Genomic DNA, 25613 nt, shown 5'->3' on the forward strand with positions numbered 1-25613 from the left:
CTCCTCGCCATTTCGCACCCGAAACACGAACAACCCTGCCAAGGAGGTTGTTCGAGACTCGGACAGGCAGCGCCTGCAAGGCTGAGCGCGGGCTCTTTGGGCGGGAAAGAGAGGAGGATTCGAACTCAAGCCTCCCCCAGCGCCCTGGTTCTTCAGCGCCTATTTTTTAACGCCCGAGCCGCAGGAGGAGGCAGCTCCCTCCGAAACTACAGGAACGAGGGTTAGGCTCTCTCTATTTTTCCTAGCTCTAGGATTTATTCCTCTCTCTATGCTTTTCATATCTCTAGGGTTTATTTCTCTACCTTCTGCCTATGGATAGGATTTATTCTCTCTATATTTTTCCTATCTCTAGGGTTTATTCCTCTCTCTATCTTTTCTTCCCTATCTCTAGAATTTATTCCTCTCTCTATATTTTTCCTATCTCTAGGGTTTACTCCTCTCTCTCTATTTTTCCTATCTGTAGGATTTATTCCTCTCTCTATATTTTTCCTATCTCTAGATCTATTCCTCTCTATCTTATTTTCCAATCTCTAGAATTTATTCTTCTATATTTTTCCTACCTCTAGGATCTATTCCTCTCTCTATTTCCCCCCCTCCTCCAATCTCTGTCTTTGGCTTCCCAACGGAACCAAGCGTGGGTGAGGATAAGAAGAAAAGATTAGTAGATCTCCAAACTAAGCAGGCTTTCCCAAACATAGGGTTGCTCCAGGTGTTGTTGTTTTTTTTCTGACCACAATTCCCATCATCCCTGACCCTTGGTCCTGCTAGCTAAGGATGATGGGAGTTGTAGTCCCCAAAAATAAAAAATATAACAGCTAGAGAACCAGGTTTGGGAAACCCTGGTTTAGTTTTGTGTATGCATGCCCTGCCGCTTAGTTTCCTGCCTGGTTTTTTTAAAATGCACCTTTTGTTTCCTTTTCCATCTCTACCCCCCCCCCCCCCAATAGCTTGTCGAACTGAAATATTTTCTGTTCCTGCTTGATTTGAAGATTCTGTAGCAGAAAGTGGGCCGTGGGCTACTTACACCCAGCAGGAGCCAGAGGTGGTCAACGATTTTGTTGACCTGGGCTCCTCCATTTACACCGAGAAGTCCTCTTGTATTTAAAACATAGGCACTCAGACCAAGAGACTGTTGCTTTGCGTAAGAGCTGTCCATACAATGTTGCCAGCTCCTGCTATCCCATCTCATCTCAGTCACTAAACAGGTGTGAACATGTCACTAGTACTTTCCTCCAGGTGGGTGCTGCTTGATACCTTATTGCAGGCATGTCCAACAGGTAGATCGTGATCTACCGGTAGATCACTGGTAGATCATTGGCTCCCCCAAACAAGCTGAACAACAGTGGTTTCCCTTAAAAAAGCTCAACATTTCACCTCCTCCCTGAAAAAAACTCAACAACTTTGACCCGAACCCCCCAAAAATGGGCCTTCCTCCTTCCTGAACCCCAAAAAAGGAGTAGATCACTGCCAGTTTTTAACTCTGTGAGTAGATCGCAGTCTTTTGGGAGTTGGCCACCTCTGCCTTATTGAATGCTGAAAAGTGTGCTGCTTCGGTGAATAGCACCACAGTCGCCTCCTCGCATTGTTGAAACTGGGTTGGATCCAGACTTTTACTCAGTGGAGTTACACGGGGCACCAGAGCAAAGTGGCAGGATGGTGATTTATTTATTTTTGTCATTTCCTCCTTTTCCTGTTGCCCCCCATTACCTTCCCCCACCCACCCACCCACAAATCTGCTCCAGAAGCATGTAAGCCTCTAAAACTGCATGGGAAGTACATGATGACAGAAGTCTTGCCGATGGAAGGAGGAAAAGCACACCGACTTTCAGCAGTGAAGAACCTTCATGAATCATTTGCAAAGCAGCAAGTGTAGCTGCACATTAAGGAAGGCTATAATAATAGTCATAGCTGTCAACGTTTCCCTTTTCTAAAGGGAAATTCCAATATTCCGAATAGGATTCCTCGCAAGAAAAGGGAAAAGTTGACAGCTATGATAGTAGTTAAGAATAAAGAGAGCCAGCTCATTCATTCATTCATTGAATTTATATACCACCCCATACCCAGAAGGGACCGAGTGGCGCTGTGGGTTAAACCATAGAGCCTAGGGCTTGCCGATCAGAGGGTCAGTGGTTCGAATCCCCGCGACGGGGTGAGCTCCCGTTGCTCGGTCCCTGCTCCTGCCAACCTAGCAGTTCAAAAGTATGTCAAAGTGCAAGTAGATAAATAGGTACCGCTCCGGCAGGAAGGTAAACGGCGTTTCCGTGCGCTGCTCTGGTTCGCCAGAAGCGGCTTAGTCATGCTGGCCACATGACCCGGAAGCTGTCTGCGGACAAACACTGGCTCCCTCGGCCAATAAAGCGAATGAGCGCCGCAACCCCAGAGTCGGTCACAACTGGACCTAATGGTCAGGGGTCCCTTTACCTTTACCATACCCGGAGGTTCTGATAATTGCAGGTAGAGAAACTTCTGGCTCCTCACCCTGAGACTTTACTCCCCATAGATGCTAAGGCAGCAATAGCTGAAACCCTGAAACTTTGGGTCAGACCTCCGAGATCCAACAACTTGAGTTTTCCCATGCTCACATGCAGTCCAGTTAAGATGTTTGTTTACCTGCAAGCAACTGCTGAGTTAGAGAAGAATTGAGATTTGCACCGAGCATTTCCACGTGTACAGCTTCCTCATTTAATTGAAGATCTTAATGTGACCTATGCTCGTGAGTCATCATGAAACCAGTGTGGCGTTGTGGTTACTGTGTTGGACTAGGATCTGGGAGACCAGGGTTCTTTCTAGTCCCCATTCAGCCTAAGGCCAGTCACCATCTTTCAGCCTAGTCTACCTCACAGGGTTGTTGTAAGCATGAGAAGAGGGATAACCATATATGTCACCTTGAGCTCCTTGGTGGAAAGGTAAATAAAAATAATAAATATTACCATAAACACTCATCCTCCCACCCCCATTATTCTGCCTGTATAGCATAAACTTCAATACCTTGATTCTAAGATATCAAAACTTTACACCAGGCATCCCCAAACTCGGCCCTCCAGATGTTTTGGGACTACAATTCCCATCATCCCTGACCACTGGTCCTGTTAGCTAGGGATGATGGGAGTTGTAGTCCCAAAACATCTGGAGGGCCGAGTTTGGGGGTGCCTGCTTTACACCATCATTTCTCACATTTTTAGGGTTGATGACCTCTCCTACGAAGGTTGCCCATGAAAATAAATTTGTCTATGCAGCAGAAACACGTTATGCCCTTTGGATGCTACACATAAAGCCTAGCAAGTGATTTTGATCTTTGATGCATGGTTGGATAATGAATGTAGCCTGTTCACTTGGAAGGCATGAGCCAGAAACCAAGATTCAAATCCTATTCAGTCATAAAATTAACGGAGTAAACTCAGGTCACACTTCCAGCAGCCTGAATTAATTCACATAACTGTTGCAAGGATAATAATAATACTAAAAAGTGGGGGGACGGGATCCATGCATACCAGTCTTAAGCTAAGAAGTGGGATACAGATGTAATAATTATGAGACCAAAAAGAGGTACATTTCAGACCATCATTTTTATTGTTTTAAGACAGCAAAGTCTGGTGATCTTACGCATTCATAAAAAAATTACAAGGGTTGATAAAAACTGAAGCCACAATAAACTTAGAAATGTGACAGTTTGGTTGTTTTTTTAAAATCCACAGTATGCTTTACATTTTAAGGCTTAGACATTTTATTTAGTATATTAAGTGCATTGCTCTAACATGCTACATTTTATCAACCCCCTCAAAACATAAAAAAATAAAAAGGCCAATCTGGGGAGTTCAGGAGTATTGCTTAGCAGCTTGAGATAACAGCATGGCTAAAAATTCAAAAAACATTTTCCATAGAAGCAATCTTTCCTACAGATGGTACCCGAGGTCCTCACATTCAAGCAGAACAATGAATGTACAACAGGTGTTACTAAATTCCAAGTTTCTGTAAAATTACCTCTGCAACTGATGTTTTATGCCAAGTTAAATCCAACAAAATTGCTCTGGGTTGCTGAGGAATCTCATGACTATAAATGGCCAGGAATCCACAATAAACTTCTGATTCACAGTCTGGTTTGGACTGAGCTGCTATCCAACAATTCAAAGGAGCGGGCTCTTAATATATTAGTAACTGGAGGTTTCCACTTTGGCGTCAGCTGATGTATTTAATGGGCATTGATAACAGTTTCAAGAAATATAATATTGTGATTGATCAATATATTAACCTTTTCCATTCTCCATCTATACAAGTGAACCACAAAGAATCGAGACAAGGCAATAGCTATGCAAAGAGACAAGCTGTATGTGCATTCCTAAAAAATGTAATGTCACCCTAAATCCTGAACTCAGTCTACAAATACACCTTGGGAGACCCTGAAGTATCAATAAAGGACATTGAACATGCCTTCATCTTCTTTTCCCTATAAGGATTTGTTTAAGCATTAAGAAAGTGGTCTGCAGCTGGTTCAACTGTTGCTGGGCAGGGGGGAGAACGCTACCTGTGAGTGATTTAGAGAATATTCTCACACAGCCCCACCTGTACCGTTTATAGATGGAGGAGTTCATCAGCACTCCTCCACCTGTTCATCTATTTCCAACGTATAACCTGAGAGCTTCATATATATTAATTGGACCCATTTAAACAATTTCACTTTTTTAAAAAAGCAGGGGTGAAATCTACACACACATTGCTTGTGGGATGTACATCACACAATATAATTTAAGTATGTGAGGGACATAAATTTGAGGCTCATTCCTATTTTCACCCTCAAAGTGTTGATGCAGAAGGAAAGAGGGATACAAGCCTCACCATTTAGGGGGTTTGTGTATTCTGTTAAAAAAACAAACCACCAGAGCATAAAAAACTATGAAATAATTAAGTTTCCTTCGGATTTGCAGGAATAATTTGGTCTTTCATGTCATTTATTCTCCAAATTAAGATGTAATAGTATTGGTCCCAGATCTCCACAGTAAACTGATCAAGATATAATTCTGTAACATTTGAGAATATAAATCTGTAATATTTGAGAATATAAACCTGTAAGAAACCCATGCAGATATTTGGTAATTGTTGCAAAAGTTCAAGCAGCTTTCTTGCAGTAGAGGAATGAGAAGGCTGTGCTTCATTTCCAACAAGGAAAATTAGACTTTGATTTCTGACATTTGTATCCAACAGAGCAGTTCTTTCCTACAATTTATGCAAAAGTAGTCTTTGGCATCTGTAAACTTCTTTTCCCTTTTAATGTTAGATACAGAAAACATTAAACTGTCTATAAAAATACAGTATAGGACAAGCGCATTTCCCTGAAGTAAAATTTCACAATTTTAAACTGTAAACGTATTACATTCAAAACACAAAACTTTTAAAAGTTCTGAGGTTTTGGCAGTCCAGCACTTTGTGTACAGCAGAATTACATTATTCTAAAACTTTCACACAACAGAAAGTCTTGCTAAATTGAAGACATTTACGTGTCTCTACCAAGAGGAAAAGAATGGCTTCCGGCTGTGGAAAGTCTGTGTAAACGCATTGCTCAGGTGAACAATTCGTCCTTGACTTCCACCATGACTTCTTTCCACAATCACACGAGGCATCTGAACAAGCTGAAGAGGACTTCTTCCATCCTTTAATGCCTGAATAAGATTAAGTATCTGTAGGCACAAAAGTATATGGCATCAAACTGCCTATAAAGAGATAGCAGTATAGTACAAGCATCTTTTCCTGAAGTAAAATTTCAGAAAATTTCAGTAAAACTTGATGTGTGAATGGGACTGCTTTGTGGTGGCACCCTGGCAATATGACATTTGGGTAGCACCCACTTTGATAGCATTCAGGCACCAGCTCAAAACATGGTTTTTTAACCCGGGCTTTTGTGAATGGTCACTGGTGTGTAGTACCGTATTTTTTGCTCTATAGGACGCACCTGACCATAGGATGCACCTTGTTTTAGAGGGGGAGAACAAGAAAAAAAAAATCTCCCCCTCTCTGCTCAGCACCCCTTCAGCGAAGCGGCAGGAGAAAGAGAAACCCTTCCATTTCTCCTCCCGCTTGGCTGAAGGGGCACTGTGCAGTTCTCCCTCTCTGCTGAAGCCAGGAGAGTCTTGCTCTCCCGGCTTCATGCGGCTATCCCTGAAGCCTTCAGAGCGCAGTGCAAGTTCCCGCTGCGCACACCGACCCCTCTCGCTCTCCAGGCTTCAGCGAAAGCAACGTGAAGCCTCCGGAGCACGGAGGAAGCACTCCCTCTGCGCTTCGGAGGCTTCGCATTGCTATTGCTGAAGCCAAGGAGCCTGCATTCACTCCATAGGACGCACACACATTCCCCCTTAATTTTTGGAGGGGGAAAAAAAGTGTCCTATAGGGAAAAAGTGTGTCCTATAGAGTGAAAAATACGGTAATTGCTGTGATTTATGCAATTCCAGTGATTTTATGATCTTAGGTATATGGCATTTTATTGAATTTTGCCACTACCTGCCCTGAGATCTTCAGATGAAGGGCAAGATGCGAACTGTCTAAATAAGAATTTAACATGTTTAGAGGGGACAGGTGGTTTGCACAAGAAGTTTAGGGGACAGGTGGTTTGCATTAGGAGATGGCTGTTTCCTTGCCGTACTATCCAGTACTGGGGCCCCAAGTATCAGAAGTACTATGAGGTGCCTTTCTGACCTTTCAAGTAGAGGTATAGAAGCTTTTGAAGGAGGGACAGTTGCTAGGAACTAATGTTCTCAGCTGTGTGGCTACCCTAGGATGCAAAGGTATTGGATATTTTTAACTGACCTACTGCTAAATTTTAGGCTAACTTATATTTCTGATATATTTGAAATGAAAATTGTTTAATGATCAAGTTGTATCATAGTGATGTAGTGTGACTACATGGAAATATTTAGACTTCCATTTTCTATTAACTACTCTGAATACAAATGTATTTGTAGACAATGCAATATACAAATAAATTAGAATGGGCAATACGGCAACATCCATAAGGGTTGAAGTGTGTGGTGATCCTTACTAGGTCAACTGCAAGATGATCAGCAAAGTCAAGAAACTACTTGGAGGAACAGGGGGTTTGTTATACAGACTGACACATTAGTTTCCAGGCTGTTTAAGAATATGAAGTTATTGGTTACGTGGCCCATCAGTTTATAGTACCGGTTAAGTCATAACCAGATTCAATGTAGTTTATAGCACAATGCTATATACCTCTAATCAGAAGTACCATTAAGTCCTAGATAAGTCTGAATAGGATTACTGACTTTGTCTTTAATAAAGAGCAACTGAGGAATAATTGTTTTCCGTGCATATATATTGCAAAGTGTATTTTTAAAGGAACAGTTACAATGAAAAGCATTCTTACCTGTCCTCTCATCACAGACATTTGCTTTTCAAATGTAGCCTTGTCAAAACCTTTGTCGGTCTTAATTGAAAGAAATGAAAAAGTAAAGTTTCAGAAAGTTTCTTAACTCAAACCAAACTTATCCCTTATGCAACCAGAGATTTATAGCAGTACACAGCATGCCACCTTAAATAATAAATCATATTTTGCCAGGGGTCCAAATTTGTCATAAATATTTTGCGGGCAGAATGCTTTCACAGCTATCGCCAATTCAGAACATTTACATTTCCTGCCAGGTATCGCACACTACTTTAACTAGTTCTGCCGAATATATATTTGAAGTTACCTTGAACAATTCATAAAGATCTTCGCAAAGATCCTGTACAAAGTTCATGTCAGAAATACGAGGAAGAATCAAATCTATTGTTTCTTGAGAAAAGGGGACCTTTGCTTGTGGAAGCCAAGCCCAATGAAATGGATCTAGCGGAAGATAGGAAGAAAAAAAGGTGGTTTACATAGTCAAGCTTTTAGATGCATTTGCTGACTTCAGGAAATGCAACTTGATATACACAATCCTGCTTACAACCTTGTGCTAAAAATTAACTAAAATTAACCTGTTAACTGACAAGTTGAAAGACTGAAAAAAAAACGCAGCTGAGAAGAGCAATTTATGCCAATTTAGTGCTTAAAACACAATAAATACAAAATATAATAAATATAAAACAACCAGCTACAAGTTAATAATAGATAACATCGTTCTCTTTCTTTTCAAAAGCAGTTATAAATAATGACATTCTGCTAAGATGATGAAAGCTCAAAAAAGTGGGGGAATAGTGAACTTCCTTTGAAAGGGTTTTTCAAAAGGATGGGTAAAAAGGTAAAGGACCCGTGACAGTCAAGTCCAGTTGTGAACGACTATGGAGTTGCGGTGCTCATCTCACTTTACTGGCTGAGGGAGCTGACATTTGTCCACAGTTTTTCCGGGTCATGTGGCCAGCATGACTAAGCCGCTTCTGGCGAACCAGAGCAGCGCACGGAAACGCCATTTACCTTTCTGCCAGAGTGGTACCTATTTATCTACTTGCACTTTGATGTGCTTTCGAACTGCTAGGTTGGCAGGAGCTGGGACTGAGAAACGGGAGCTCACCCCGTCACAGGGATTCGAACTGCCGACCTTCCGATCGGCAAGCCCTAGGCTCAGTGGTTTAGACCACAGCGCCACCCGCGTCCATATAAAATGCCCCACTATGCACCTTTGCCACTACAAGAGACAGAATGCAGAGTCTTGCATTCCCAGCAGACCTTAGTGCTTAGGGAGGTTCACATAGGCAACAGTGATAGCTCTCAGATTTTATACCATCTATGAGCAAAATGCATAATCACTATGATGAACCACTAGACAAAAAAGTTATTTAGAAAGAGATAGTCACACATATGAAAAGTAGATACATTTATTCAACTTCTTGTTGTGTTTTTTTAAAACTTACATGCTCTCCATTCATCAGGATGTTTGAAAGGAAAAGCTAAACCATTATCAATTGCTGCAATTTTAATAATAGGTTCTTTTTTATCAATCCACTGAATATCCTGAAAGAAAAGTACTTTTAGTTTTAAAATTATTTTTATTCTGAATAGTCACAGAAACAGGATTATACAATAAACAAAGATACTTATAATGCTACATAGGTGAAAACCAACTCAAAAAATATCAAATATATTAATTACTGGTTATAACATGCTCATTATCACATCACAAGCTCGATCCAACAATATAAAAAATTCCACGTTGTACATATATTCCACCACTGGATAGAACTTAACTCTTGCCTTATTGCAACACTAGCTTAGTGTTTTTATTAGTCTGAGAGGGCGTGCTCACTTGTGTTGCTCTTGGCCTAATGTAACGGGATGATAGTTGTTATCAACTATTTGTTCTACCTGCGGTAATTCACATAACATTAATAATTTTGAATGTAACATGTGGTATAGCATAGTAAGTGTAATCTTTGTGGGGGATAAAAAAAAAACCTTCAAATATGATATCTGACATAACAACAAAGCTTTCATATTTGAATTTAGGGTTTAGGAAACATCACTGCAACATAGCTGTGTGCCTGTTATTTCATTTCTCTCCAACTGTCATCTATCAGCAGCCATTATACGAGGCTACAGCTGAGAGACACACACATGCATATGGGGCTTCAGGACTGAGCTGAGAGATCAGCAACCTTTGGCTCCTCCTCTTGTGGAACTCTTTCAATTTATTCTGGTTGTTACAAGAACTAAGAACTACTGCCTACGCCTGCTATTTTCCTCCTCCCTCCCATTTCCTTTTCCTTTCCCCTCATGGCATTTAGATAGTAAGCCTGAACGCAGACACTGTCTTATTACCAATATCTGTATTATTTAATGATAGCACAAGCATCTTTTGTCTTACCTTATCAGAAAGTTCACTCTCATCACTCTGCTTTTCATATCTGACTAGCCAATTGTCATTGCCTCTATCTTCAAATAAAATAAGGGAGGAAGGGGGCAGAATCAGTGAAATGCATTAGAATAAAGCATATATTTGAAATGAAAAAAATCCAATATAATTATCATAAATGTATCATTTTTTAGAGAACTGGGATAGTTAAATAAATAAAAATTGCATATAAATTACAATGCCACGTTTTTTCATGAAGCAGCAATAGTCAGAACATGCAATCCTCATGATACAATTCATATTTTGAATTTCATTATATGGGGAGTTTTTTGTCCTCCCTCTTTAACTACAAGGGGGACTTTATTTGTGCTGAGGCAGAAGTTCACAAAAATATTTGGGTCCCTTTTTCAGAACAGTAAGAATCCTTTGCTTAAATACTCCTTTACTTATAAAGGAAGAAACACAACAATTTCCTCCTCCTCTCACTAAACATTTGAGGAAGCTACAGCAGAATGGAGCTGGACATGGGCCAAGATTCAACTAACATAAATATTGATAAAGCTAAAGGAAAATGTTTATTAAAAGCTATACCAATCTAACACCATGCTGATCAAGTCACATATATCCAACTGTGCAAAACTGTTTCTGCAAAGTCCACAGATCTCTTTCAGATTTTATACTGTACACATATTTTTACACTGTCCAATAATAATAAAAAAATATTGGAGGACAATTTGTAATTCCATTACAGAAATAATAGTGGATCCAATACCATATGACCTTAAAACACTACTATTGTGTTATCTGAAATATACAGTACTGGGGGGAGATCTGGAAGTAATACATTACCTCCCAGCTCTGAAAATATGTATTGTCAAAGCTTGTAAAAACATGATGGGACCATTAGTTTCAGAAAGGCTGTGGAGAATCTGGGATGTTGTACTAATGACAAAATTAATGTACTACAGAAAAGCAAGCAATGAACAAAGTTTCTTGGAACGATGGTTTTTATTTATGTTATTTTGGAATGAAAAATTCCAGGACAATATCAATATAACCTAGTCCTATTATAACACTGTCTTATGAACTGCATCATGTCCATGTCTGGTTTTTTTTTAAAATGATAAAATAAATAAGCATTTGAGGAAGGAGCTTCCTTCTACCTATCAGAACAACTGGTGGGACAGTTTTTGGAGACTTAAGAATATATGGGACTATCAGAAAGAAGAAACAGGAGCTGGTACCCAACACTAGTTAATTCTCCTCTGCAGCTCCAGTTGCCTTTTAGAAGTGACATTTTCTAACAGGAGCCATTTCCCGCTACAGTGGTGCCTCGCAAGACGAAAAGAATCCGTTCCGCGAGTCTCTTCGTCTTGCGGTTTTTTCGTCTTGTGAAGCAAGCCCATTAGCGGCTTAGCGGATCAGCTGATAAGCGGCTTAGCAGATCAGCTGTTAAGCAGCTTAGCGGATCAGCTGTTAAGCGACTTAGCGGATCAGCTGTTAAGCGGCTTGGAAAAAGGGGGGGAGGGGAAAAAACCCGCAGGAACTCGCAAGACATTTTCGTCTTGCAAAGCAAGCCCATAGGAAATTCGTTTTGCAAAGTCCCTCCAAAACGGAAAACCCTTTCGTCTAGCGGGTTTTCCATCTTGCGAGGCATTTGTCTTGCGGGGCACCACTGTATGTCAAAGTAGCTGCTAAGAGATCAAATGGGAACCTTAAAAAAGATATCCACAAGTGTAAGCATTGGGGAATCATAGAATCATAGGATTGCAGACTTGGAAGGGACCACGAGCGTCATCTAGTCCAACCCCCTGCAATGCAGGATCCTTTCGCCCAGCGTGGAGCTCAAATCCACGACCCGGAGATTAATAAGAATCTCATGCTCTACCAACTGAGCTATCTTCAGCTGAGTGTGAAGGTCAAACATCTCTGAAGAACCTCTGCTGCAAATAACACTATGTTGCTACAGTGTATATCATTTTAATGGTCCCATAGATCAGTGTTTTTCAACCACTGTTCCGCGGCACACTAGTGTGCCGCGAGATGTTGCCTAGTGTGCCGTGGGAAAAATTGAAAAATTCGAAAGATTTAAAAATAAAGTATTTTATAATTTTTTCATATTTCTGTTTACTTACTATTTCATAATAAAGTAATTATAAAATACTTTCTTTGTGTTTATTTGATTCCTATTCAAGAGAATTACTTTATATATAGTCAATATAGGCACAGAGTTAAATTTTTTAACATTTTCTAATGGTGGTGTGCTTCGTGATTTTTTTCATGAAACAAGTGTGCCTTTGCCCAAAAAAGGTTGAAAAACACTGCCATAGATAAATCTCACAGTGAGGCAGTAGATCAGAGATTTCCAAACTTTTCATGTCAGTGGTACGCTTTTCAGACATGCATCATTCCACAACAAAGTAATTCAGTTTTACAGTGGTACCTACTTTAGGGAGTTGTTCCAAGGATTACTTAAGCTTGGTCTGAACATGCAAAAGAAAGAATGGTATGGTGGAACAGACTATACCACCTTAGGATTCAGGTGAAGGGATGTGTTTTGGGTTTGTTGATCACAGAGTTTAAGACTTGTGTTCATGGCATTATCCCCATAATAACCCTAACGAGGTGGATTAGACTGAGGCAGAGTGACTAGCCCAGGTCATCCAGTGAGCTACCAGGCCAAGTGGGGATTTGAAGCTGGGTCTCCCCAGTTGTGATCCAACAGCAAGTAACGTATCCAATTGGTCCAATAAAATATTCCCAACACGCAAGTACATGGGGATGAAAGGCTCCAGCCCGGTCTCCTGGTTTCCTACACCTGCAAGAAGCTTCTTTTTAAAAAATAAAAAATAAAGATCAGCAATCACAAGCAGCCAGCACCTGCCACCTCATTCTGTTGCACCAGGTTTGCGGACCAGGGGGAATTAAGCACTTGGAAAGCTAAAAACAACAACTACAGTGATACCTCAGGTCAAGTACTTAATTCGTTCCGGAGGTCCGTACTTAACCTGAAACTGTTCTTAACCTGAAGCACCACTTTAGCTAATGGGGCCTCCTGCTGCCGCTGCACCGCCGGAGCACAATTTCTGTTCTCATCCTGAAGCAAAGTTCTTAACCTGAAGCACTATTTCTGTGTTAGCGGAGTCTGTAAACTGAAGCATATGTAACCCGAGGTACCACTGTACTAGCAAACTGGAGGTTACACTAACCCCTTTCCAACCCCAGGAGGAGTGTGGGGAGCGCTTGTGCGACACACTGCAGCCGATACACTAACGGTGTTGTGACACACAGTTTGGGAAGTTCTGCGGTAGATGAAGCCACAGCTATTCTGCTACATGGGCCAGTTATGACATTTTGCTGCCCACACCAGCTAAACTACTGAGAGCACACTGATGAGGAAGCCCTTGAACACAACCATCTTGACTATGATGTGACAGTTTCTGTTTGGTTGAGCCCACACTTTCTCATTTGTTCCTAGGAACAAATATGAAAACCTGATGATGATGATGAAACGGTAAAGATTTCTACTCCCCTACGAGCAACAAAAGAATACTGCTGCTGCAAGAGACAAACACAGCTACCCTTCTAGAAAGGGTTTATGCATAAATGAGCTACCTTTTATAATCTCAGGAACAGAGAGAGATGCAAGTATCAGTCCAACCCAAACATTTGACTGGCAACAACTCTCAGAAGCCCTTCTCAAATTAACAGTATGTGAAGCCTTTCCTCTAAAATGCAGAGGAATGCCTTGCTTGATTCATAGTACGTCATTAGTACATGACAGCAAAGAATGGACATTCATAGCAATTGCCCTTTTTGGGGCACAGAGATAGGACCCTGGGGCCAAATGCAGCCCTGTGTCTGGCCCTTGGGACTCTTCCTAGGCTCACCAGCCCTGCTTTGCACCCTCCTTGAGTAGTTTTGCAAAGCTGAAATATGACCCTGGGTTCTGACAATGCTTCTTGTTTTCCCAGCTGGGGGGTAGTCTACTATACAAAATTAAAATCCACATCTATTGTCTGCTCAAGCCTACCACTGCCATGCGGCCTCCAAAAGGTTGCTCAAATGGGAATGTGATCCTTAAGCTGAAACAGATTCCCCATCCCTGCTCTAGCACAGTATAAGCATATTCCTTCAAACAGTGTCAAATCTCTCAAATAGGGTTTGAAAACCTCCAGCCAAGGACCTAATGAATACTGGCATGTCTCCCAATTTTATCTGTGAGGCTGTTCCCCACAAACCACCACCACTTGTCCCAGCCCTGACTTCACCTGTGTGGGGCAAGTACAGATAGGGCTACAAAGGAACAAATGAGAATTTAAGGATCAGCACTAACATGGACCCCCACGAGCTGTCCTAGGAAATTTCCCACTGGGAGCCCACCTAATTATTTGTTGAGCAGGTATGCCAGAAAAATGAGTATGAGCTATGGAAGTAAAAAACAAACAAACTATTAAATACCAGTGTTTCTGATTACGTAATCAAGCACTACCAATCTTTCAAACTGAGACTGAAACTGTTTCCTTGTATTCTCGGGCAAAGGGTCTGTTTCAAATTTCCTGAGCCAATAGTCAGCTTCTTTGTAGCCTTCCACAAATAGCTGAAAGGAGCCAACCTGAAATTTAAAATAAACCCTGCATTAAGAAAAGGAACAAAATCGATTCTTAAAGTACCTAATATCCAAAGTAGTGTTCTGTTCTCGATTTGCATGATATCAACTACTTATTTTAACTTTATTAATTTAAATTGTTTATTTATTTAGCATCCTGCCTCAAGAACAAATGTAGCATATGAACAAAAGAGCACCCCTGCTGATTCTGACATAAATAAGAACATAAAAGAGCCTGCTGGTTCAGGTTAGTAGCCCTTCCAGTCCAGCATCTTGTTGTCGCAGTGGCCAACAGAGGCCTACAGAAAGCCCACAACCAGGATACAAGTTGCACCCACAAGCAGCATGCACCCACTTTTATCCTTAGCACCTGGTATTCAGAGGCATATTGGAGAAATAATAATAATCATAACCAGAAGCTTTTAATAGACTTATCCTCCAAAACTTTGGACTTGGAATAGATTCAGCCCATGAAACTGATTCAAGTTGAGATCTGAGAGCTGTTAAATTTGAGTTAAAATAGACAAAAATATTCCAGTATGTGCTAGGGGAAAAGAAAACTGAAGCAATAGGTAAGGCTGGGGTTGCCATATTTCAATACAGTAACCGAAAATCTGGACACAAAAATTATTGAGCAAAAAAGAGCTATTTTTAAGGATAATTGCCAAAATGACACTGCCGAGATGGGTTGCCATACATCTGGATTTCCTTGGACATTTCAGCGATTTCCACCCAGACACTGTTTCTGACAGCCGAATCCTGGCTATGTCCAGAAAATTCTGGACGTATGGCAACCCTAGATAAGTCTGGCGGTTGTGGAACTATTAGAGACATTCCCTGTTACAGACACATTAGAACTCTGAATTTGAACAGCCTGGTTGTGGAAACCTGTGAAAATAATGCAAGTTTGAGATATATCTCTTGATTTGTATTATTTTGACTATGCTAATCATGGTGGGAGGCATGAACTATGCAGGAAATTGCATCACCGCCTGCAACAACTGAAAATGTTATTCAGCAATTTTCTTGGCCATATTCTTGTTTCTGCACTTCTTCTGAATTGTGCCAAACAGACAGCTGTGCCTATATTTTCCTAGAGCCTGGGTAACTTCTCAGTGTCATTTGTAGGACTCTTTTGAGCAACGGGGATTATACAGAAATCTGAAGATAATAAGAGTTAATGGGAAGTGGCAGCAATAAGGAGATAGTAATAACAGTCTTAATAAGGCCAAACAAACAAAGAAGATCAAAGAAAAGACATACAAAACACACAAAGTATTATTTCGGAACGAAAGTAAAACCATGAGCATTGGTATACCCAGTGAGGTGCTTAGTTTTCTTTCTAACTTTTCTTGAGACGCAATCCCACTTTTAAGAATTGGGCATTTGGTATGAGGAGATAGTGCTTTTTGAATTCTGACCATCAGAAAGGGAGGAAATCCCTTGAAACACTATGGAAATAAAGCATTTCAAAGGGCTTACCTTAGGAGGTAGTCCTATTCGATGAAATTTTTTGCCAACTTTTGGCACTTTTTCCAAAGCATATTTTTTGCCTCTTGATTTAGCACGATCTATTGCACTGTAGTTGAAGGTCTCACTAACTATCCAGATAACCTTAAAACAAACAACATAAAACAGGATTTAGAGTCTTTAGCTTTGGAGACTATAAGTGTGGACACTTAATATAAGGAATAAGGTGTTGGCTTAGATAACTGGGCCTCAACCATTTTGAACTTCAAAGATTAAAAACACTTTGTCTAATCCAGAAACAACAGGAAGCCAGTTTAAATGTTCTGAACGTAAGTGCAATGTGCTTCCTTCAGCTTAATCCTGTAATTAAATGGGCAGCCTCAGTTTGAACTGACTTAAGTATAGGGATAGGCTTCAAAAGCAGCCCGTGTAGAAAATGTTGCAGCTGTCCTGGTTAGTCATTAAGATATGTGCTACAGTGACTTTGGTCATTACTTCCTAGGAACAGAATCCCAGTGCCCAAGTCCCATTTTGCTCTGGCGCCTTGCAGGCCCACATTGCTTTTTCGGGCAGCACGAAACCTGCAGGTTCCCAAGCCACCGCATCACTTCCAGGTGGCTTGGGCACAGTAAGTGGGCCCCCCCCCCCGCTGTGGCTCCCAGTGCCCCTCCCCCACCCTCCCTGCACCCCTTAGTTACACAGTTTAGGTTGCAAAGTCTTATTTCTACAGAGTCAGCTCCTGGTACAAATCTTTCTTACCTTTGTTTTAGGCACCACTCCCAATCCCAATTTACTGTCCACAAGATAGGCACCAGTTTCAGAGAGGTATCCTTGATTAGGAACAAGACAGCCTCTGCCAAAACAGCAAGGGCAACACATTTTGTGAAAATACTTGGTCCATTTTGGGTTTAGGTGACCATAAGGCTCTTCGGATTTTGGTTTAAATACTCCAATAGATTTCTGAGGAAAGAAGTACATAAGTAGTTTGTATTTATTGCAATGCCTTCATTCTGAAAGCAGTCAAAGAACGTATTATGTCCACCTGGTATTTTACAATCTATGGAACAGTTTGGCTCCTGAATAGCCTTGGCTAGAGTTCTCACTAGGGCCACACCTATTACAACTCACACTGTGGAATGCAACCATGTTGTTGTGTGCTGTGTGATGTGACTTAGCGTCACACAGTTGGAGAGAACAACAAGACTATTTCTCTGGGTTTTGTTAAGGTGACTAGCAGCTCTTACAAAATCTCTTCTTTGTGGCTCAAGTACAATATAAATACACTTTAAATAAAGGCAGCAAAACAGGAAACAAAACGTCAACATCTTCATTTGGTACAGTATAAAATTGTCTGCAAATTCTAAATTCGTGAGAAAAATGGTCCATGAATGTGTGAGCATTCCCTTCAAACAAGTACACACACTTTCTCAAACAGTGTACACAGTAACACATATTTCACATTTTAAGCGGGAGGAATCAGATTCTGTGCCTTTAGCTTCTGAGTTCCAATGCCTTCACTAAACTACTCAAGTGAGGGGCCTAACAGAATGGCTTAGAGAATATACGCAGCAGAAATACAACCTGCTTTACCCATAGAAATTGAGTATTTAAAAAATAAAAAGACAAAAGGAATTGCTTTTTGTTTTATCTGGGATCACAACTGATCTATGTTAGAATGGAAATAATATAATGCAATTCTATTCAGCTGAACTCTATTTCTTTTCAGCTGAACTTATATTTAGCTGAACTCTAGCTCTGCATATGAGCATTGAAAGTGGCAATTTTATTAGATTTACCTTTGCAGCAACCAGAAGTATGCTGAAAGACTGACTATGCACTGAACCGAGTACTAACTGAGAATAATGTCAATTTGGCCAATCCTTATTCTTATCTATGAGGTTTGCTATACTGAACGACCAAAATGATGATGAAACCTACAGTAAAATACCCTAAGGCACTATGGATAACGACTAAAAATGTGCAAATGGAGTTTTCAAAAGTAATTCATTTACAGCTTGCATCAAAATACTGTATATAATTAAGCTCAAACTCTTTTTAGAAGGAAGCATTCTGCTAAAACATACAATGCAAGCTTTGCTGTAAAGTGTGTACATGACTGGCTGCTTTGGGTTGATCTGCTGACAGTAAAAGACCCCTAGAGAGAGATGATAGATATCAAGCCTAAGTCACTGACAAGAGTATGACTGGACCCAGTATCTACTGCTTTATTACCAAGGGCTCATTCATAAATACAGTACATTCACCAGTTACACATCCTGCAATCAATGACCTCCATTAGACACTGTCCAAAGGAATAGTTAAGTAAGAGAATTAGTGAGCATACATTTTGCATTAAAATAGGATTATAACAAAAGGAAGAGCATTCAGTCACTTTAAGTCAGACAGAAAGTCTTAGTTACAAATAGGTAGCCGTGTTGGTCTGCCATAGTCAAAGAAAAAAAAATCCTTCCAGTAGCACCTTAAAGACCAACTAAGTTAGTTCTTGGTATGAGCTTTCGTGTGCATGCACACTTCTTCAGATGCACACGAAGGCTCATACCAAGAACTAACTTAGTTGGTATCTGAAGAAGTGTGCATGCACACGAAAGCTCATACCAAGAACTAACTTAGTTGGTCTTTAAGGTGCTACTGGAAGAAAGTCTTAGGTTGGCAATCAGTATTTGAGTTCATTAGATCACCATTATCTTTCACTATATTAAATTGCTTTGTCTGCAGCATCCTTCAGCTCACATAAACATACACAACCACTTTCTCAGTTCCAGTTGACTTCCTGAAAATGATAAGTAAGTTGTTCCCTAGAGACAAGTCTTTAAAATGTAGTGAGACATATGGGTGGCCTGAAGATGTGCAATGCAGTTCTACTATTGAAGTTGAGCAGGCCTGTACCTGTAAACTGCTTAAATGGGAGAGAACGAGGAAAAGGGGAGTAGTTTAATAATGATTTCTTGTTTTGTGTTGGAACAACATGGCACAGGGCAAACAACTGAACTCACTGCTATAGTAGTGTGGGGTATGTCATCTGCATTCTAAACAAAAGAGAAATTTGAGTTCATATTTTAATAAGGATGAGCCAAAAACCCACGTCACAGCAAATCAGCCAACCTCTAAGGTGCCACAATACCTTTTGTCTTATTGGTTCTACTGCTCAGAACGGTTCTCTTAGGATTTTACGAACCATTAGCCTCTCTATATAATAAAAGTTCTGCTAGAAATCTTCTATAGGTAAGAAGTAAAGGTAAAGGGACCCCTGACCATTAGGTCCAGTCATGACCGACTCTGGGGATCATCTCGCTTTATGGCCGCGGGAGCCGGCGTACAGCTTCCAGGTCATGTGGCCAGCAGGACTAAGCCGCTTCTGGCGAACCAGAGCAGCGCATGGATATGCCATTTACCTTCCCGCCGGAGTGGTACCTATTTATCTACTTGCACTTTGACGTGCTTTCGAACTGCTAGGTTGGCAGGAGCAGGGACTGAGCAACGGGAGCTCACCCTGTTGCATGGATTCGAACCGCTGACCTTCTGATCAGCACGTCCTAGGCTCTGTGGTTTAACCCACAGCGCCATCCGCGTCCCTCGTAGGTAAGAAACATTAGCTAAATAAGACAAATTTAAAAGGCTCAGAATGGCTGAGTCAGTACCTTGGTTTCTCTTTTGCTACCAATGGTACACACATGGCATGGCACGGGACAATCCCCCTGCCAATAATCATTAATATGGTATACCAGAAACTAGATGCTGCCTCAGGGAAATGAGCTTCTGGCTCTGAATATACATTAGCTATTGTCTCTTACAGCTAATCACATAGCTCCAGCTAAAATGGTTGCTACTAAAAACACCTGTGCCTGCTAGTCAATATTCTATTTTCTGACCTTACTATCCTATCTACAGCCCTGTGTCTTCCCCCTTTTTATAGCCAGCCCTGTATCGGGCAGTTTTTAATGTTTCATTATGTTTTTATATTTTGCTGGAAGCCGCCCAGGGTGGTTGGGTTAACCCAACCAGATGGGCAAGGTATAAATATCACTATTACTAAAGTACGAGTTTCCAGAAAAACTCCCAGTGCCCTAAGGTCAACTGCGATCTTGACTTAACACAGTTCATTTATATTCAGCAAACCAAACTGAAATAATACACCATGTTAATAGAATTGTAGAGTTGGAAGGGACGCAAGGGTCATCTAGTCCAAATTAACATTTGATGTTAATTTGATGTCCATATATAAATATATCAAATGCTTTTCAGAACAGTCAAAAGTTGCTGAACTCAGAGGTCCTGCTGAATTAAATGGAGTATACTCCCAGGTAAAGTGGAGTTAGGATTATAACCTAAACCTGTGCTCACCCACACAATTCTCCAAACTATCCCTAAACAAGGACACAAGCCACACGAGTTACAACTACACCCCGGCACTCCTGATGTATTCTGGAACATACTTTGGCAATATAGCTGTTGCAGAGCTCTCACTTAGATATTGCATGTGAATACAAATGAGTTGAGAAAGAGACAAAGATTTGCTTATTGCCACAGGTAGTCATGAGAAAGTCACAGAACTGGTTTGAAATACAATGCTGCAACCCAACAGATTTCATGTTAAAGCTGCTTTACTTGAATTCTTCAAGCCCAATTTCTTCACTCAAGAGACCACGAGACCATGGCAAGAAATAAATATTTTCTGCCACTCTCTGGTCCACATTTTTCAATCTCCTTCTCAAGGATGCCATGCTGGATGAAATCTTCCTGAAGTTTAGTTAATATACCAAAATGTATTCTATTAAGCAAAGGCCATAACAATTTCATACGCAACTTGTTCCTTTGTCTTTAAGATCTTACGTTATAAAAGTAAGCAAGTGTTTTTTGACCCTTTACCATCATTTTAATATGATCATTTGAGGGGGGGTGTATTTTTTTCCAGGCTCTTCATTTCATCTGCAGAAACCGTAGTGTGGGATTAACAAAACAAGCCCCAATATGACAATGCGTACTTAACTTTGCCCATTAGTTCAGCATTCCACCTTTTGTTTTTTTACCAATCAGGTATACACTTGTCTGGGAACCAATGCACTCACTCTCTTAGGATCTTTGACGAAGTAGCTCCCACTGGATCCCTGTGAGATTCTTTCCGGAAAGACTCCACTTTCTATGGCTTGTTCTGCTTGCTGCATGATTTCAGCAAATTCTGGATCATCCAAGAAGAAGTTCATTTCTGCAATACTTCCAACATTTCCTGTATGTGCTAAATAAAACAGTTTAAATTAGGACTCTCAACAGCGTTTATCACTTACCACACAATCCTTGGCATGTCTTTGCAAAATTAATTCCCATTAGGTCCCAACATAGAGTATACTCCCAGGTAAGCAGGCATGGGATTACAATAATAGTTATAAAGCACCTATATTTCCTAAGTGCTATAGGTAAAGGTAAAGGGACCCCTGACCGTTAGGTCCAGTTGCAGACGACTCTGTGGTTGCGGTGCTCATCTCGCTTTACTGGCCGAGGGAGCCAGTACAGCTTCCGGGTCATGTGGCCAGCATGACTAAGCCGCTTCTGGGGAACCAGAGCAGCGCACGGAAACGCCGTTTACCTTTCTGCCAGAGTGGTACCTATTTATCTACTTGAACTTTGACATGCTTTCGAACTGCTAGGTTGGCAGGAGCAGGGACCGAGCAACGGGAGCTCACCCCATTGCGGGGATTCGAACCGCCGACCTTCTGATCGGCAAGCCCTAGGCTCAGTGGTTTAGACCACAGTGCCACCCACATCCCAATTCCTAAGTGCTATACAGAGGTTAAAATACGAGGTAGCCAGCTGCTGCCTGAAGGTTCACAATCTATCATATGAGAAAAAGGAATGGGAGAGAGAAAAGCAAACTAATTCAGGTACCAATTCAGGTTATCTAAACTTTGTACCTATTAGCAACTGTTCACTATGATAGCAAAATGGAATATCTATACCTACTGAAAAAAACCATGTCTGTTTGCCAGACACAAGGGCCAAACAGTGCTTTCATGCACTGTTTTGCTAGCATGCATCTGACCAGCCATATCATCAGGTGGACTTTTTGCTTTAAGACAGAATGGCATTTCTGAATTGGGGACTTCTTGGTTCACAACTCACTTCTAAAAGGAGCTCATGGAGTAAGCAAAGACAGATTATTAATCCTCCCCTTCACGTGCAATGTACAGATAACAGCAGTAACCTACTTTAGGGAGTTGTTCCAAGGATTACTTAAGCTTGGTCTGAACATGCAAAAGAAAGAATGACATGGTGGAATATACTATACCACCTTAGTATTCAGGCGAAGGGATGTGTTTTGGGTTTGTTGATCACAGAGTTTAAGACTTGTGTTCATGGCATTATCCCCATAATAACCCTAACGAGGTGGATTAGACTGAGGCAGAGTGACTAGCCCAGGTCATCCAGTGAGCTACCAGGCCGAGTGGGGATTTGAAGCTGGGTCTCCCCAGTTGTGATCCAACAGCAAGTAACGTATCCAATTGGTCCAATAAAATATCCCCAACATGCAAGTACATGGGGGCAGTGGCGTAGCGTGGGTTGTCAGCACCCGGGGCAAGGCAAGTAATTTGTGCCCTCTAACCCTAACCCCCAGATGTTGCGCCCGGTGCGGATGGCCCCCCTGCACCCCCACGCTACGCCACTGCATGGGGGTGAAAGGCTCCAGCCCGGTCTCCTGGCTTCCTACACCTGCAAGAAGCTTCTTTTTTAAAAAAAATAAAGATTAGCAATCACAAGCAGCCAGCACCTGCCACCTCATTCTGTTGCACCAGGTTTGCAGACCAGGGGGAATTAAGCACTTGGAAAGCTAAAAACAACAACTACAGTGATACCTCAGGTCAAGTACTTAATTCGTTCCGGAGGTCCGTACTTAACCTGAAACTGTTCTTAACCTGAAGCACCACTTTAGCTACTGGGGCCTCCTGCTGCTGCTGCCAAGCCGCCGGAGCACGATTTCTGTTCTCATCCTGAAGCAAAGTTCTTAACCTGAAGCACTATTTCCGGGTTAGCGGAGTCTGTAACCTGAGGCACCACTTTATTTACGGATGCTAAAAATCAGGAGGACTTAAAAGAAAGTCGAAATGCAGATGATACGCAAGATAAAAGCGGATGGCAGTGGGCACACAAATGTCAAAAACACAAGCAGAAAAAATAGCTTTTTCCCTGCTCTCCCCCCCCCCCCAGATTAACCTGACAAGAGAAGCCACGTCCTGTTTTCATTGGAGGGGGGGCAAGGGGCAAGGTTACACTCGAGGAAGCAAAACGGACGGTTCTATTTCAGCTGCGGGGATGTGGGAAAATTCACATACTGGGGGGAAGCCCACCACCTTAATTAAGAGAAAGGGGGGAGTGGACATTCGTAAAGAAACCGGAGGCTTTTCTCTTGGGCATGGTCGGCCAACTGGTACCAAAAAAGGATAGGACATTTTTTATGTATGCAACTACAGCAGCAAGAATCCTGTTGGCAAAGTATTGGAAGATGCAAGAACTACCTACTCTAGAAGAATGGCAGACGAAGGTGACGGAATATATGGGACTGGCAGAGATGACCGGCGGATAATCCGCGACCAGAGGAAAGAGACAGTGGAGGAGGACTGGGGAAAATTTAAAGTATATCTTAAAAACTGTTGTAAAATTGTGGATTGATAAGATGTTAAGGGGTAAGAAACAGAGAATTACAGCTGTAAATGTTACTCTTAAGACAATTCAAAAGAGAGTTAATTAGAAAAATTGATTTAAGGGTTGCTAAAAAATGGAAAAATGAGGATGCGGTAAAAGGGAGGTATGGGGAAGTCAATTTTATTGGTATGTTTTTGTTTGTTGAGATATATGTGTTTTCTTTTGTATGTTATATGATTTGAAAATCATTAAAAATTATTATTAAAAAAAAATTAAGAGAAAGGGGGGAGGAGCTCTAACCCCCTCCCCCTCTTTTTTTTTTTTAGGGAAAAATAATAATAAATTAAAATACTCACGAGGCCCCGGGTGACAGCCCGACCACCACCTCCCCCCCCCCCACCTGGGCGCTGCGAACTCGCCTCACCCTGGAAACGAGCAAACAAACCGGGGCAGAACCCGGGCGCGCGGAGGCGGCTCTGACCTGTGGCGCTGCGGCGGCGGCGGCGGCCGCCCCTCCGGCCCGAGCCCAGCAGAGGCTCCTCTTCTTCGTCGTCGTCGTCGTCGCTCCCGTCGCCCTCCGCGTCGCCGGCTCTCCCCTCGTAGTCCAGCTGCGGCCCAGCCGCCGCCCTGCCGACCCTGACGGCGCCGCCCGGAGCCCCCCTGGCGGCCCGGCTGCCGGGCGCCGCCTCCGTCCCCAGCTGGAGCAGCTCCTCGTCGTCAGCCTCTTCCTCGTCCTCTGGGCCGAGAACCGGCTCGGCCCCGGACTCCGCCATGAGGGGAAAGGAGCAGCGCGCGCTTCGGGGAGGGGGGGGAGGGGAGGAGGAAAAGGTCCGGCCGCCTCTCCCTCTCGCGAAGTTGAGGGGAAAGTCAGGGCAGCATTGGGAGAGCGAGGGGGAGCGCGGGTGGCCTACTGCGCGTGCGCACGGTGGGCGCGGGAGGAGGGGAGGAGGCAGGCAGGCAGGCAGGGCGGAAGCGCCTTACCTGAGAATTTAAAGGGCCAGTATCCCGTTGCTACAGGTGGTGGTGGAGGAAGGCCTGTCATCGCCCGGGAGGGGAAACTCAGTTTTATTATTAGTATTTCCCCCCCCCCAAAGAAATGTTTAGGGGTACTCTCATCCTGGATGAGGCTGTTGCAGGAATTTATGTATAGGTTGGGGCAGGGGCGCCGACTTATAAAAAATATTGGGGGGCCCAAGACCTCCAAACCACTGCTGCTGGGGGAATGAAAGGGGCGAGCCCCGGGCTGCCCCGACCTTAAGTGAACCTGTGAGGGCCCGCCCTTTGCGGCAACCGATTGGCTGCCACCGTGGGCGGTGAATATTAATGAGCTAGGCGGAATCCCCGCTTCTCGCGGGGCTGACGCCAGCCCCGCGAGATTGTTGATGGGTCGAGAGCCCGCAACCCCACCCCCTCTCTAGATCGGGAGTGGCTTTGTTTTAACTCATTACTGAATGTATTTTAAAAGGTAACTATCGTCAAACAAGGAAAATAAAAAATACCAACATAATTTTGTGATTTTACAAAGCATAATATAACTAATAATTTTCTTAAATTATTGGGGGCGGAGCCTCCCCAAACGAATTTTTGAGGGGGCTCGGGCCCCCTCAGGCGCCATGGAGTCGGCGCCTATGGGTTGGGGGGGTGTTTGCCCCTCCAGCAGATATCATGCACATACAGCCCACTACCAAAATCAGCACCATCACTTTTGGGACTTTGGTGATTTGAAACTTCATCACAGTTTCTTCCATAGCTGTCCACTTACTGATTTGAAAATAAGGGACCATCAGCCTCGAAAATAAGGGATCAGCAGCCAAAACAAGGGATTTTAGTCGACCACCTGAAATACGAATCTAAGTTTGGCCTTGTTAACGAAGAAATCTGAGGGGTCCCTTGGACAAAAAACAAGGACACCAGCCAGGCATACCAGAGCAAAACAACAGCCAGTAGGCTTGGTCTTTATTGAAGACTGTCATGACAGCTCTCCCACCTGCCTCAAGGTGGAACAAGATGGAAGCCCCAAACAAAAGAGCCCCCAGACTTTTATTAGCTGCTAATCCCCATGTTACACTCCCCAAAACTACATCACTCATACATCACGGTTACAT

The 25613-nt window shown here is 42.4% G+C and overlaps 1 protein-coding gene and 1 long non-coding RNA gene across 4 annotated transcripts; one reads left to right on the forward strand and one right to left on the reverse strand.

Moving 5' to 3' along the window:
- Positions 1-3547: 3547 nt before the first annotated feature.
- Positions 3548-24308, reverse strand: PI4K2B (phosphatidylinositol 4-kinase type 2 beta). 3 transcript variants are annotated; one of them, XM_081924541.1, is made up of 10 exons: positions 23990-24308; positions 20943-21100; positions 16615-16815; positions 15868-15999; positions 14238-14391; positions 9789-9856; positions 8839-8938; positions 7698-7831; positions 7373-7432; positions 3548-5672 (listed from the first exon to the last, which is right to left on the reverse strand). In XM_081924541.1, the coding sequence occupies exons 1-10, from the start codon at positions 24279-24281 to the stop codon at positions 5499-5501; spliced, it is 1473 nt and encodes a 490-aa protein (XP_081780667.1). In that variant the 5' UTR covers positions 24282-24308; the 3' UTR covers positions 3548-5498. The 3 variants fall into 3 exon arrangements, with proteins under 3 accessions (XP_081780667.1, XP_081780666.1, XP_081780665.1); XM_081924540.1 differs by having other exon boundaries at positions 20943-21109; XM_081924539.1 differs by having other exon boundaries at positions 20943-21109; positions 23933-24308.
- LOC309377437 lies at positions 23080-23830 on the forward strand. Its single transcript, XR_014171570.1, has 2 exons — positions 23080-23238; positions 23786-23830. It is a non-coding gene; the product is annotated as an uncharacterized lncRNA (long non-coding RNA).
- Positions 24309-25613: the final 1305 nt, after the last annotated feature.

This window comes from Podarcis melisellensis (genome assembly GCF_964234715.1).
Source record: "Podarcis melisellensis genome assembly, chromosome: 9".
Lineage (NCBI taxonomy): Eukaryota > Metazoa > Chordata > Lepidosauria > Squamata > Lacertidae > Podarcis > Podarcis melisellensis.